This window comes from Lontra canadensis, unplaced genomic scaffold, assembly GCF_010015895.1.
Source record: "Lontra canadensis isolate GAN:19392208 unplaced genomic scaffold, GSC_riverotter_1.0 scaffold7, whole genome shotgun sequence".
NCBI classification, from domain to species: domain Eukaryota; kingdom Metazoa; phylum Chordata; class Mammalia; order Carnivora; family Mustelidae; genus Lontra; species Lontra canadensis.
In genome coordinates this window covers 32,756,377-32,772,030 of record NW_022631001.1, presented here as the reverse complement: position 1 = coordinate 32,772,030, position 15,654 = coordinate 32,756,377, and the positions used below count along the sequence as shown (strand labels likewise).

At 38.8% G+C, this 15,654-nt stretch overlaps 1 protein-coding gene across 1 annotated transcript; it reads right to left on the bottom strand.

Annotated features, from left to right (window-relative positions):
• Window positions 1-554: 554 nt before the first annotated feature.
• WEE1 (WEE1 G2 checkpoint kinase) lies at window positions 555-15,654 on the bottom strand. The gene is made up of 11 exons (XM_032853450.1): window positions 14,774-15,654; window positions 13,122-13,327; window positions 12,357-12,420; window positions 11,983-12,155; window positions 11,180-11,301; window positions 6,603-6,749; window positions 4,420-4,515; window positions 4,247-4,332; window positions 2,999-3,169; window positions 2,758-2,903; window positions 555-1,828 (listed from the first exon to the last, which is right to left on the bottom strand). The coding sequence occupies exons 1-11, from the start codon at window positions 15,347-15,349 to the stop codon at window positions 1,675-1,677; spliced, it is 1,941 nt and encodes a 646-aa protein (XP_032709341.1). The 5' UTR covers window positions 15,350-15,654; the 3' UTR covers window positions 555-1,674.

The window sequence follows — 15,654 nt, the reverse complement described above, 5'->3', positions numbered from 1 at the left end:
ACTCTAAGCTCTAAGGCCTTTGCTGCTTACTCTGGTTCTAATCTGTATCAGAAAAAGATGTTACATAGAATTAGCACTGTTTATCACTTAAATTTGCACTCTCAGTTCTTAAAAAATCTAACCTAGTTGAGTTGCCTTACTTTGAAGCTCTTGTGTGACTCAGCTTAAATTAGAAAGCTGAGTCATTATATCCACTTAATAATCTAAAGCTATTTTAAACTACATTATCTTACATTTCTAACAGATCAAATGCATAATATGCAATGTGATACACAAATATTAAATATTTACAGTGACAAAAAGTTTATGGTTGATGGACAAATTTTTCTCCAATTACCAAATGTAACTGATACAGCCTAAAACTCATCATTAAATAATGTTCCATATTCTATCGAAAACTGTGCCCTCTTTTAGTATTTTATATACATTATACTCTAAATGTTAAAATATAGTGATACTAGAGATAAAATGGTAGGAAACAGGCATCACAAGGAATTAGACAATTAAGGTAAGCTCAGAGTGACTTTTAATATGCCAATCAATGTTAGACAGACAAGTGCAAACAAATTGTAAACCAAAATTAATAGGAAAACAAACAATAGACAAATTCTGTTTTTTGTTTTTTGCAATGTCTGGTTAGCCAGTATCATTAGTCAAATGGCTTATCATTGATAAAATATATTTTGTGTAAAGCTTGGAATAGTCAGAAGTCATTCTGGCATTTCAAACAGCTATATACACTATCACCAAGATTAGTTTATATACACAAATATTGAAGAGAAACCGGGCAAAACATTTAAAAACAGACTAACAATACAATCAAGTACAAAACTTGGGTAGAGGGAGGGAACATTTTAAAAAAGAGTCAGGGAAGGGCTTATCAGGAAAAATTACAAAACCAGTAATAATTATACTACATTAATACAGCAATCCAAAAGGGAAAAAAAGGTGCATTACTCCAATGCACTAGCTTCAAAGTTCAAAGAAAAAAAGGCAAATAGCTGCTTGTCATCAAGAGCAGCTACGTATTTCACATAATTGTTTTCCAAAGAAGCCTATTAACAACAATGATTGTTTAATGCTACAATTTTACAGCAAAGACAAAACTAAAATAGCAGCAAATTCACAAGGCAATACTTCCACAGAATTATCATTCCATGGTTCATGCAATGCCTACAAAGTGCTCCCAGTTGGATATACAAGTATAATTCACAATTAAAAAAAAAAGAAATATAAGATTGACACACAGGTACATTGAAGGCTGAGTAGTACTGAGTCTCTTAGCATTCCCCTTCTCAAAGGGAGAATATGTTTGTAATAAAGCCCTTAAGTCCCTTTTACAGGTCACTACAGGGAAAGACACCTTTTATTACAATGCAACAGCAAACTATAAGCAGCACACCACCACAGTGGTTAACCCTGGAAAGGCTGGTGTAACATCAAACAGTCACTGATATCCTACAGAAGACACACTAGTAAGACTAGACGAAAGCCTGATATACCACTGGTCAAGATACAGCTTTCAACTGTAATTCACAAATAAAAGTTCTAAAAGGTATTTCAGTAAAACTACTGACACCGATTGAGAAAGTAATTGCAAACTGGATTCTAGCAGTGATTTCAACCTAGCTTCCTCTTGTCACAGTTTTTTGGGGGAGGTGGGAATTGAGTAGTTCAGTATATGGTAAGGCTGACAGAGCGGTTCATTTTCTTTCCAATAAGTCGAGATGTTCTATTACTCTGGGTGGTGGACCTAGTGGTCATCCGATCAGTGAAGAGTGCTCTTTCCTCAGCTGCAGCTTTTGCCATCTGAGCTTTCTTGAGTTCTCTAAGAACATAAAAATAGGAAACAAGACTTTTCACCCATTGCATTAATCCTAGGAAAGGATCCTAAGAGGCCAAACACAAACTTTATTATCAGCTGGGAGATCTTATTAGCATGCTATGATTATTCTAAGATACAACTGAGGAAAAAAATTACAGTATGAAACTTTAGCTTGTGCTCAAGCAACTTAAATTTATGCAATGATTTTATTTTGTGCTCTCAGAATTAAAATATCATATATACTTGGACCTAAGTAATAAAGATGTTAGTAATGACTGAGTTGTAATACAAAATAATTTCAAACAGAACTCTAATTCATATTGTGAAAATATCATTACATAATAGAGATGAAAGGAAACTTCTACTTCCCGTTTGTATAAACTATGATGGCTATCAAGCTAGTGGCAAATAAACCTTTTATATTTCAAGTCAGTTTTATTAGGTTAAAATCAACAATAAAACAAATGAATTAGAATTATCATTCCCATCAATTTTCTGAAATGTCAAAAGTCATTCAAAATATGAGACTCATCTACTAACTTAACTGATACTCATTTAATCCCTCCATAAAAAATAAACAGAAAGAATGAAGGAAACTTAATCTACGGTGAGACTTTAAGGGGGAAAAAAAAGCTTGTCTACTGTACAGGCTCACTTAGCTTTTGCTACAAGTTAAGGATTAGGGATTAATACCACTTGCAAATACGTGCTAGTCTTAAAAATTTTTAAGTCCATAATTTCCAAGTTTAGGAACAATACCAAGTAATAGGTCACAAATAATTAATTTAAGGCAGAAATCCCCAAAATTTAACTGTATAACATACCAAACCACTACAGCCTTCATTGACAGAAAACCTAAATCATCGCTCATTAAAATTTGAAAATGAAAATGAGAAAGTTAAAACAAAACATTCCATAAAACTCTCACTTACTTCTGTAAAAGTGAATTTTTGAATTTTTCAGCATTCAATTCTATTCGTAATTGTTCTGCACTTTTTCTAGAAGCAGACAGCAATACTGAATGCTTTACCAGTGCCATTGCTGAAGGTCTTCTCTCTGGATCTGGATGAATCATAACCTTAGAAAGAGAAGTAAAAATAAGGCAAAGACATGCAATTTAAAAAATATAAAACCATGTCAATAAAAAGTGCATTATATACCAAAAATGCTCACTTTTAGCAACTCTGTAAACTCTTGGGAAAGCACTTGGGGAATCCGAGGTAATCTACCCTGTCTGATTTCATGCCATTGGTCTCCATTTCTGGGAAGAGGTTCAGCACCAGCAGCACATACCACTGTGAGGGCAAGGGCAAAAATATCCGCTTTTGGTAGATGAGTATAATTCTGTAAAATTATAAAAAAAAAATTTTTAAGGGAATATAAAAATGGCCAAAATAAAGTAGAATTACACTTCAGTGATGACTTAGGTGAGAAATAAGACTAACTTAAAATATCCAATGCCACTTTTAACCTTTAAAACCTATTCAGAGAAGAAGTTAAATTTGAGATTTTTAATATCACAAATACATACATAATCAGGGAGAGGAGTAAAAGTAAATGCCTTCTCTCTTTCACTAGTCCAATTCATCTCTCAGAATAAACTCCTATCCTGGGGCACTCATATATGAATACAGGAGACATACATACATTGACAAGTTACAAATACATATATACTTATGAAAAAACAATGGGATCATGCAATTTATTTGATCTGCTTGTTCTACTTTCATTCTAAACTCTTATCAAGAAATATTTTGTCACACTTTTTTTTTAGGTCACACTTTTTCAAACAGTACTATTAACTATATGCTATAATTTATTTAACCATTTCTCTATTGCTACACATTTACATTGTTCTCAATTTATTTGCATATGAACATTTCTGCGGATAAGACTCCTAGAAAGGAAATTCTGGGTAAAAGGGTACAGCATTTTAAAATGTTGATAGATACAAATACTTTGATCTCCTAAAAGGCTATGCCATTTTACAGCTGCACCAGTAGCGTATGAGAACTTCTTTTACAACTCCATCATCGTTGAACGCTATAAATCTTTGCCTTTACTGAATGTTGCTAGATTAAATATCCCTGGCTGAAGGTTTAGGCTTTCTTTAAGATCTTACTAGTTATTAGAGCTTAAAATTTTAATATGTCTGCATTGTTACAAAAGAAATAGCATTATTATTTTTTCTTTTTTTTTTTTTTTTTAAGATTTTATTTATTTATTTGACAGAGAGAGATCACAAGCAGGCAGAGAGGCAGGCAGAGAGAGAGGAGGAAGCAGGCTTCCTGCTGAGCAGAGAGCCCGATGCGGGGCTCGATCCCAGGACTCTGAGATCATGACCTGAGCCGAAGGCAGCGGCTTAACCCACTGAGCCACCCAGGCGCCCCAAGAAATAGCATTATTAAAGAAAAAAACTACCTCCTGCAAAACTTCATTTGCAAGAAACCGGCTATCACCCTCTTCAACTTGTGGACTAGAGATCCTTGTTACATGTCCAAGATCACCTATAAGTATTGAAAAAAATAGAGTCAAGAGTTAAATAGGCTCTTCCTTTATTTTAAGGCAATAATCTGGTTATCTTTCTTTCTTACCTATTTTAAACATAACTTTGTTGGAAGCCCAGTCATCTTCATCTCCTTCTTCAGAGGCAGCATTTGGGATTGAGGTTCGAGATATGAAAATATTACCTGTCAAACAGTTATGTATGTCAGCTGCACTAACAATTAATAGTGTAACCAAAACTCATAAACAAGGCCATACATCAGAATCATCCCAAAAGCTTTCAAACATATAGATTTTCATATGTTCTACCCTAAAACCCAATGAGAATAAGAATCTCAGGGGATAGGAAACGGATTGTATTTTCTAAGGAACGTATTTTCTGGCCTAGTACTGATCTTTGAACACCTAGAAACCACTTCATTAGACTCTTGTCATCTACACATTGATCTTTAGTTTTAACTACATAGAAACAATACAAAAAAGGCAATAATGTAGTAATCTGTGGTGCTTCCAAATCATAAATTTTAACCTAATGCTAGGGGCTGGTATGAAAAATACAAGTAATGTAACTTTTGAGTTTGGCTGTATCTACATCCCAATGTGGCTCTGTGGTTCCTCTGCTGTACACACACTTTTCTTCAAATTCAGGCAAGTTCATGATTAACATTAAGTTTCAGTGACAGATTTCATTTTAATAGTTTTACCAATGTAAATAAATAAGTAATGTAAATAAACTACTGAGTTTAAAAATGTTACACTCATTTAAGTCATCTTTCCAATTTCACTTTATTTATGGAATAATTTATTTTTCAATGGTATTTATAAATTTGAAATTTTAAAACTTCACATCTTAATATTTTCAACTTCTGTACTTATAAGGGTCTACTATGTTTGTCTGACACTTAAAACAAGGTATGAGTGAGTATAGGCAAACCTTACTAATTTCTATTTACTGCCATCAATTCAAATATTATTTTTCCTCATTTGAAAAATAAAAATTTTAGTGAGTTATTAACATACAGATAAATTCTTCACATAATTGTGTAAAATGATTTAAATTCTCATGAATCACATATTTCCATAGACAAAAATAAAACAAAAAAACCTTCATTAAGTTCAACTTAGAAATACCTAGCCTAGGGGCACCTGGGTGGCTCAGTGGGTTAAGCTGCTGCCTTCCGCTCAGGTCATGATCTCAGGGTCCTGGGATCGAGTCCCGCATCAGGCTCTCTGCTCAGCAGGGAGACTGCTTCCCTCTCTCTCTCTCTCTCTGCCTGCATCTCTGTCTACTTGTGATCTCTGTCAAATAAATAAATAAAATCTTTAAAAAAAAAAAAAAACCTAGCCTAAAATTCATACTTGAATTCATCAATCTGTTAGTTTTAACTTCCCATTTATAGGAAACATAGGGGAAAAAGGAGTAAGATAAATGATGCAATGGAGCAACCAATCAAATCCAGAAGAAAGGACATCTTATAAGACAAAGTCCATATCAGTATTATTTTTTTAAGGAAGAGGAAGGGCAAAACCTGAAGGTGGGGGTGGAAATAGAAGCAGATGGAATGCATGGTCCTGAAAATGGATACTAGTTTGGACAAAAAGACTTGGGTCACCTGGAAAAAATTTTAATATGATCTAGCTATTAGATGAAAATTTACTGAAACAAAAAGGTAGAGTTGACCTACAATTTTTAAAAGTACACATTATGAGGTTAATAAAATGAGAGGGATGTGCACGTTGTTATGGCTGCATTCACTTGCACCCTTTTTAAATGCAAGATAATCATACTGATTATGCCATTTGTTTTCTGAATAATGCAGTAACACTTTCATGGTATACAGGCTAGAAATATCACCGTATTTACATAGCACTTAAATTTCCAAAAATATGTTCACATATCTCATTTTATTCTAACAACCCTGTTAGCAGCACCAGCACTATTTTGTAACTATAGTTCTATAACCTAGAAGAGAGGGACTTTAAACAATAGGTTCTTAGTCTTCCCATCAGAGTCCCACTTCATAACTATGGGGGGTTTCTGTAAGATTCAGCAAATTTTTCCAACTTTTATTAAAAATGAATTGCCTCAAAGACTTTGGAATAACAGGAGAAGAAGTGAATGGAAATCATAAAACAGTATGTGGCTCAAAGGTCTTTTAAAACCAATAATGAAAAAACATAGTAAGATGTATATGTTTTCATATTGTTTTAATGAAATAATTTATTCTCTATAACACTAAAGAACACAGGTCAGAGAATTTGTAATACTTACTAGGCTTTATATCCATATGAACCAAAGACATTGAATGAATATACTTCAAGCCCCGGCCAACTTGCAAAAGGAGATCCTTCAACTCTGCTTCTGTAAAGTAACTCATGCTTCTGTAGTTTTCACTTATGGCATCAGCTAAACTTCCACCTAACAAACACAGGAAAAATTAGCAATTTCCTCTTCATGAGATCTTACTTCTCTTCCCTCCATCTTTATTGAGTGGCCACAAACTCAAGAAAGAAAGTAGCATTTTGGGACGCCTGGGTGGCTCAGTTGGTTGGACGACTGCCTTCGGCTCAGGTCATGATCCCGGAGTCCCGGGATCGAGTCCCACATCGGGCTCCCAGCTCTATGGGGAGTCTGCTTCTCCCTCTGACTTTCTCCTCGCTCATGCTCTCTCTCACTGTCTCTCTCTCAAATAAATAAATAAAATCTTTAAAAAAAAAAAAAAAGAAAGTAGCATTTTATACAACCTATTCTTTTTCCTGCTTGTGAAATCTAAATTTTATTTATTCTTTCAGTAAGTAATATACTCACATGGGTACAAAACAAAATGTAAAGTTTTTTTCATCCATATACCCCAGCGTCCTACCTGTTTCTTTTTCCCAGAATAAACCAATGTTACTGGTTTCTTATATATTTTTCTCAACTCCTTTTCACACAAATGACAACATATTTTCATTATCTTGAAGATCATTCTTTCCTAACATACAAAGGCTACCCTGTTCTCTCTTGTGTCTCTACAGAATTTCATAGTGTAAATGAATGGCAATGTATCAGCTGGTCTCCTAATTGATGAACATTTTAAAGTAATTTCCAAGCTTTTACTACTATATACTATAGTCTAAGGAATAACTTTGTACATTGGTCATTTCACACACATTTAACATATCTTATAGAAACAAATTGCTGGTTTAAAAGGTATATACAGGAGTGTCTGGGTGGCACTTGGTTGAGCATCTGACTCTTGGTTTTGGCTCCGGTCATGATCTTAGGGTCGTGGGATCGAGCCCTCCCTCGGGCTGGCTGTTTGTCCCTCTCTGTAGCCCACCCTCATGCTCATGCACATACTCTAATAAATAAATAAAATCTTTTTTTTTTTTTAAGATTTTATTTATTTGACAGACAGAAATCACAAGTAGGCAGAGAGGCAGGCAGAGAGAGTAGAAGCAGGCTTCCTGCTGAGCAGAGAGCCCAATGCGGGGCTCAATCCCAGGACCCTGAGATCATGACCTGAGCCGAAGGCAGAGGCTTTAACCCACTGAGCCACCCAGGTGCCCAAATAAAATCTTTTTTAAAAAATTAAAGGATATGCTTAGTCACAAAACAATGGTAATATGTGGCTCAAGTATGTGTGTGAAATACTATCTTATATATAGAACATGTTTTTATAGCTGAGAGGGACATTTCTCTGTTTATCCTGCTACAAAACAGCTTAGGGTTGGTATTTACACCATCAGTGCCCAAACTTCAGGGCCTGTGAAAATCCACATAAAAGAAGTAACAGCATATTCTGTTTCTGATTTCAAAATGGCCGGTACTTAAACTCTATAACATGTGCCTTATGTGAATTTGGGGCTTTGGAAGACAAATATGGGGCAATTTTACTTACACTTACACACACACACACACACAGTTCCCCATAGAGAAGCCTGTACCAACTTACACTCCCATCATTAATATATGAGAAAAACGGTTTTCCCCACACCCTTGACAACAGTCTATAAATTTTATAAAAACCAGTAAAAACCAGTATTTTAATAGTTTTAACTTATACTACTTTTACTATGAATGAGAATAAAACCTGCTTTTGTAGGATAGGTGAAACCAACCAGTTCATTAGTTTACACTTTAAAAAAGCTTTTAAGTTTATACTCTTAAGTTTTATTAAAAACATTTTTAAGTTTATAACTTATCTTAGGAAAAGAGGAGTTACATAAAACAAAACAAAAATCAAAAACGAAAACAAACCACTTCTGTTTAAAGCTTAGTTAGGAATAATGAAATCAGAACCAGGGTAATAAAATCAGGAAGGTATATTAGTATACATTAGTCAGGAAAGGAAGTCATACAATTTGAATAAGACTAGATAGCAAAATGTCCAATGTATTTTAAAAATAAAAATAAATCACACACCTCAGTATTTTAGACTTAAGTATGTTCTCTATACTCATAACAAATATTGAGCTGCAGGAAAAAGGGCTCTAGAAGGGAGGTCTATAAAAGGGCTTGAAGTCCTAGTCAAAGTTTAATAAACATTTTAGTGGATCTACCAGCTATAGCTAGGCCAGTTCCTTCTATTTCACTGCTGAAAGGCAAAGAGAAGTAAGAAGAGCAAGACACTCATCTGATATTTCACATTCTCTTCCCCTACCCATCCACATTTTCCCACACTTGTTTACCAGGGTAAAAATTTCAGTCTATCACCAAATCAAGACAAAAGGCTTAAAATGCAAAATGACTGTTTGAGATAATAAGGAAACTTAGTCACGATAAAGGACATCAGTTAATTACCGTGTATAAATGAAATAATAGAACGAGTTCCCCATAGAACTGTGGAAAACGATCTGAAGATCAGGCCTATTATTAGGACATTCAAAGCTTTATGTGGAGAGAACAATGATGGCAGAAGGAAATAGAAGAGTTTAGGAATGTATTTAGGTAGCTTCATTTCCTTTCATCTAAACAGAAAAGACAACTATTCTAAGAGGCAACCCTGTTTTGCACAGGTCTATTTATTTTTAAAGATCTGTGTATTCTTGGGGCGCCTGAGTGGCTCAGTGGGTTAAAGCCTCTGCCTTCGGCTCAGGTCATGATCCCAGGGTCCTGGGATCGAGCCCCACATGGGGCTCTCTGCTTAGCGGGGAGCCTGCTTCCTCCTCTCTCTCTCTCTGCCTGCCTCTCTGCCTACTTGTGATCTCTGTCTGTCCAATAAATAAAATAAAAATCTTAAAAAAAAAAAAAAAAAAAAGATCTGTGTATTCTTTAAGTGTTTTATACTGTTCCAAAATAATAAACTGTTACAAAATATTATTTTATAATCTAACTGTATAACAAGACAGGGTTTTGCTTTATTTTGTTTTTTAGGACAAGGTCTTTATAATCTGAGAGGGTAGGACATCAACTCACCCCTCCCTATCCCCCCCGGCCCAAAGTTTTCTCAAAATCATCTGAATTATACAACCACATATTTATTTGGTGGATTGTTACAAATGTGTGATCCCTGGACTGCTACTGAAATATTTGTTAAGAGGACCAACTACATCAACAAAGTGAAAGGGAAAAAGAAACCAGAAGATGGCATGTAGCAAACATCTAGTGGAAAAGACATGGTCAAACTGCCCTATATTAAGTGCAGTAACTGAAAACTGAAGGTTAAGAAACAGATTAGTCCACAAGGTCATGATAGCTACATAAATATTCTGATGATATGAATAGAAACATTTCAAGAGATGTGTGAAACAAATTAGCGCCAATGCTATATACTGAGCACTTAGTCTTTTCAAGTACAGAGAATTAATATAATGACAACTCAACAAAAAGCTAGGTGTGAGAAATGGATCTTTTACTTCCTTTTTGTTCAATGTTTTTAAATACTGAAAACCTGAATCCACTACCTACACCACTTATTTATTAACAAGCTATGAGAAGGCTGGTCTTGTTGAAGGAAAAAATAACGAGAATAAAAAAAAAAAAAGTAACAAACAAACCTTTGCTATCACCTCCCAACTGCTCACTAAATTCCATATTCTCTAATATTCACAGAAGATATGCAGAAATGGAAACCCAGCATATATAAAGATTTACCTATTTAATAACAGGTATTTACAAGAAACAGAATTGAGACTAGGGTTTTGATAAAGGTTTAATTACGAAGGGGGGAACAAAGTTGGTCCTTCAGGGACTTTTTGAAAATTGAAAGCTCTCCAGAGGTCCAAAGTTGACCCTCTACAGATGCTTTTTTTCTTGTTTTGGGGGGGAAATGAGGGAGAGAGGCACAGCTAGAGAACTAAAGGCATAACTTAATAGAAAATTGTGAGAGGATTCTAATGGTAAACTGGGTTGGAAAAATGGGAATGGGGGCAAGATTATAGAATACTTTAACAAATGGCTGAAGTTGGAACAATGGAGAGTTACTGTCACTTTATGATTAACCAGCATCAGTTTTAACTCCATTTCATAAAATGAAATGGAAAGGGAAGGCTAAAATGAATTGAACCTATATTATGAACTACCATACCCTACGTACACTATGCTACATGCTAGGGATGCCAAAATATGTATGGCAAGACCACTGTCCTCTCAAAATCAGTTTGACTAACAGGCACACTACCATGCACAATTCTACTACTGAAGTAACCGGGACAAGGTTTTCAATCTTTACTTAATATCCAGGTAAGCAATGAACTTCACTGAAACTCAGGTTAGGCTTCTTCAATTTATAAAAGATAGGCTCTCTTTGAATTTATAAGAGATAAAAGAGACAGAATTAGAGCAGGATTTCAAATAAAAACTATTTCCTCAGTGTTCATTTTTTTGAGCTCACAAGTCTGTAACAGAATCAACATATTACTCACCATTACAATATTCATTCTGTATAAGCATATGATCATCTTCTGCCCATGCAGAGAAATATCGAACCACATGAGAATGTTGTCCAAGCACTGCATGAGCATATACTTCCCTCAAAGCGTTCTGCCTAGGAGAAATTTGAGATTGATAGAATGGTAAATCATTTTTGTTCAAGCCTAAACTGAACAAATTTATCTGACTTCATAAGAGAAACTTAACTTCTGTCATCTATCATGCTGAAGGATAACTTAAGAGAGAGGGGGTGAGGACCTCTGTACCAGATTTTTCTAAAGGATTCCATTAAAGAAGAATGTTACAAATAAGGAACCTTGCTGGCCCTAGAACTTGAGAAAAATGAAACTCCATTTTACTCTGAGTTCATGGATGCTATCAGAACAAGGAAATTTAAGTTAGGTTTCAAGGGGTGGCTGGGTGGCTCAGTGGTTTGGGGCCTCTGCCTTCAGCTCGGGTCATGATCCCAGAGTCCTGGGATCGAGCCTGGCAACGGGCTCTCTGCTCAGGAGGGAGCCTGCTTCTCTCTCTCTCTCTCTCTCTCTCTGCCTACTTGTGATCTCTGTCAAATAAATAAATAAATTCTTTAAAAAAAAAAGTTAGGTTTCAAAATCAGACTGCTCATATAATTCTTCCAAGTCCAATAAGAATTAATGGCACAAAATGAAAAGGATATGTTTAAATTATTATAGCGTCTCAAAAGTGAAAGAATTTTAGTGCTTGATTATGTAAAACCTTAAGGTTTGTTAACACCATAGGGAATAAAAGAGCAAAAGACAAAATTTTTAATACATACTCATCAACAGAGCCAGCCAATGGCTTTTTTGATCGTTTAATGGCATAAATGCATCCATCCAGCCTCTTCACACACTTAAACACTGAACCAAATTCTCCAGAGCCAATTTTCTCTAGCTCATGAAATTCTGTTGTATACCGAGACTTCATATTGCTTTCAGTAATTGTAATTCTCTGTAATAAAAAAGCGTATCCTTATACGTAATACAAAGATATAAAAATGATTTTTTGCTATGATGATAGCACTGTATGTGAAACTTAAAAGTCATTATATCTTATGTTTTAATGGATATTTAAAATGTATATATGGTAACTTGTTAAGAAGTAGAAAATGAAATCTCAGAAACAATAAAAAGAAAATGAAGAGATATTTACTTTAGCAGGTCTTGTTTCATCTTCAAACTCATAATCACTGGCTTCCATGTCTTCACCACAAGAACTGAAAAATATTATGTATTTTTCCATCAAGAGATCTAACAGATACATCAACTAGAGATCCAAAACTTAATCTAATAGGTGTACAGTGAAATTATATCTTAATGAATAGAAACAGACAAGAAAGGGCGTCTGGGTGGCTCAGTCAGTTAAGCATCTGCCTTCAGCTTGGGTCATGATCCCAGGGTACTGGGATTGAGTCCTGTGTCCAGCTCCCTGCTCAGCGGGGAGTCTGCTTCTCCTTCTGCCCCTCCCCACAGCCTTGTGTTTATGCGCATGCTCTCGCTCTCCCCCAAATAAATAAAATCTTAAATAAAAAAAGATATGCAATTAATTTTATAATCACAAGATATAGCTCAGTTGATGAAAATGCTGTCCCTGCTGAAATATACTTATTAACTACAAGCCAACAACACCACTACACATATCAAAATTAAAGTCTAAATCAACTCTCTGCCTGCCTCATTTTTGACACCAGCAGATTTTCTACAAGCTATCTAGGCTTTTTATTCCTTCCTTTTTCACACCACTTCTTTTCCACAGCTGATTACTTTCCACCTACCTCTCCTGGGAAGTGGGTGCTAGCAACAGAAAAATTTCAGAGCACAAACTTCCATGTAATTCAGATGAAACTGAATTTTGATAAGTACCACAAACCAGTCGTAAGTGGTTGGGGACCACACTGTGGAATACTAAATAACTTACTCATTCCAATGTGTTCGCTTTCTTCTACGACATTGTCCTGAGGAATGAAGTAACACAGAATCTGGGGTAAAAGGATTAATATTCACTTGAGGAGTCTGTCGCATGTCAAATTCCCTTTTTCCTGATTTTTCTGTATCCATGAATAGAGAACCACCTCGGAGTTTAACAGAGCTGGAATCGATTCCTCGCGCTTTGGAGAGCAAACTCTAGGACAGGAAAAATGAAATTTTTAGTTTCCAAGTCCTACAGACAGCCTTCTCAACCCAACCTTCAACAAGCCTTTCACAGGTCTGATAGTGTAGAGCAAAGCAACACACAAGCCTCTGTCACATCTCTAGCAAAACAAACCGTGGATAACTATAGCAGTCTGAAAGGTAGATACCAACCACCCTTTCTAAAACAGATAGCCACATAAAATAGGTCTCTGACCCTAAAAACAGTAGGAATGCAGACTGAAATTAAGTTTATTCTAGAGTCCAGGAGTTAACAAAACCTTTCATTCCATCTAAAAATAGAAAGCAGTCAGGGAGCCCCATAAAAGCTCCCTTCCCCCCATCCAAATAGGGCTTTGAAAACCACCTCCGGCGGACTCCTCCCCTCACTTCCAGAGGGATCATGTTTTGGGCAAGTCCCTAATAAACAGTAACGCTCCAAAAACACACTTCTTCGTTAAGTTTACGACCCACGGTACTGAAAGGGACTCAAAAAGGTACATTTTCCATGAGTCTTATAAACGCGATACTTGTCTCAATTTCGTGACGGGTCCGCTTTTAAAATCTGCCGCTACATCTAAAGTTTCAGAAGTACTAATCTGCATACTCACTTGCTACTCAACAAACAGGTCCTCCCTCATTGTGATATATTATCAGCAATATGAGAACACAAGGGTCCAAGAAACTCCACCGATGCTGGATTTTAACAGCTGGATGTCCCTAATCGTTACACTTAGGGGGACCACACATGGGCACTGCAAACCCAAGGGTGTAAACAAACGCTCACCCAATAAATACCATGTACGGACAGTAGCTAAATGCTACTCTGGGTTAAGGAGTCTTTTAAGACTGGAAATGCTTGGAAGGCCAGCCTTTTCTCCGGAGTCGAAGCGCAGTCCCCCTCCATACCTCAAACTTAACCCCTTAAGGCCACACGACAAGAAACGATAAGCGCATGAAATTTTTTAACCGAACTCCTACGTGCGCCGCCCAAATTATAGGGCCCATCACTGCGTTTAAAAGGCACCATATGGCTGCGGCGCTCAGGAGTGTCAAGTGGCTGGGCCAGCAGCACTCCACATCCTTCCAAACCACGTTATCAGGGCCACACTCCGGGCTGACACTGTCGGGAAGGCCCCCACTCGACGGGCGTGAAATCATCAGCCACCTGGACGGCGCCGATCAGCCCCTTTGAAAGATGAAGAAGTTCCAGAAGAGGCCCATTGTTCAGTTACATAATCTTAACGGACAACTTCTGGGCAGGGCCAAAAAGAGGGGCTGCCAACTTTTTGTTGCGGCCCAGGGGAACGAGTGGGGGTGCGGCCGGGCGGTTATGTAACCGAACCCGGGCAGCGCCGCGCTCAGCTCCCGGCGCCGCGGCCTTTTTAAAAGGCTGGGCGGGCGCGGGCTCGGGGGGCTCGGGGCCCTGCGTCCTCTCACCTTGGGCGTGTGCGGCGTGTCGAATAACCGCAGCTTGCGGAAGGTCTTGTGCGGCGGAGTGCCTGGGTGGTCCGGCAGCGGCGAGCAGGGGCCGTCGCTAGTCCGGCGCGCCCCGCAGCGGCGCGGGGACGCGTCCCCCGCGCCGCCGCAGCGCACCGGCGAGAACGAGCTGCCCAGGAAGTAGGCGGCTGCCGGCGACTTGACCGGCGACGAGGAGCCGAAACCCTCCTCCTCCCACGAGTCGCCCTCGGCCCCGCCGCCCGGCGCGTCCGCGCCCGGACAGGCGCCCCGCAGCAACATGTCCTCCTCCAGCTCCCCGGGGCTGCCGGGGGCCGGGCCGGGCGAGCGGCGGCGCTCGGGCCCGGGCTCTGCGGGGCTACGAGCGGGCGGCAGCGGCGAGTCGGGCTCTTGAAAGGCGGAATCCTCCCCTGTGCTGTGGCCGCTGCCCTCCTCCTCTTCCTCCTCTTCCTCCTCCTCACAGTCGCTGCAGGGCGAGAAGATCAGCTTCTGCCTCAAAGTGCAGGAAGCCCCTGGGCGGCGGGGCGGCGGCGGCTGCTGCCGGCTCAGGAAGCTCATCGCGCCCCTGGGTCCCGGGCCGAGGACCGGAGAGCTGGAGCCGGAGGAGTCCAGGATGCGGACGGCCCAGGGGGCGGGTCCGCCACGTGCGACTGGGCGCGCCTAGTCGCCGCGGCGGCGGACCTGCGCGGTGGCGGGCTGCGGCTCCGGGGCGCTCGGGGCTGCAGCCGGCGGTGGCGGTGGCGGCGGTGGCGGCGGCGGCGGCGTGGACTGTCCAGCAGAGGCGGGGCGGCCTGAGCACCGAGGCTGGGGTCTCCGCAGGTCCAGCCGCAGGTCCGGGCTCCGCGGCTTCCCGCGACCGTTAA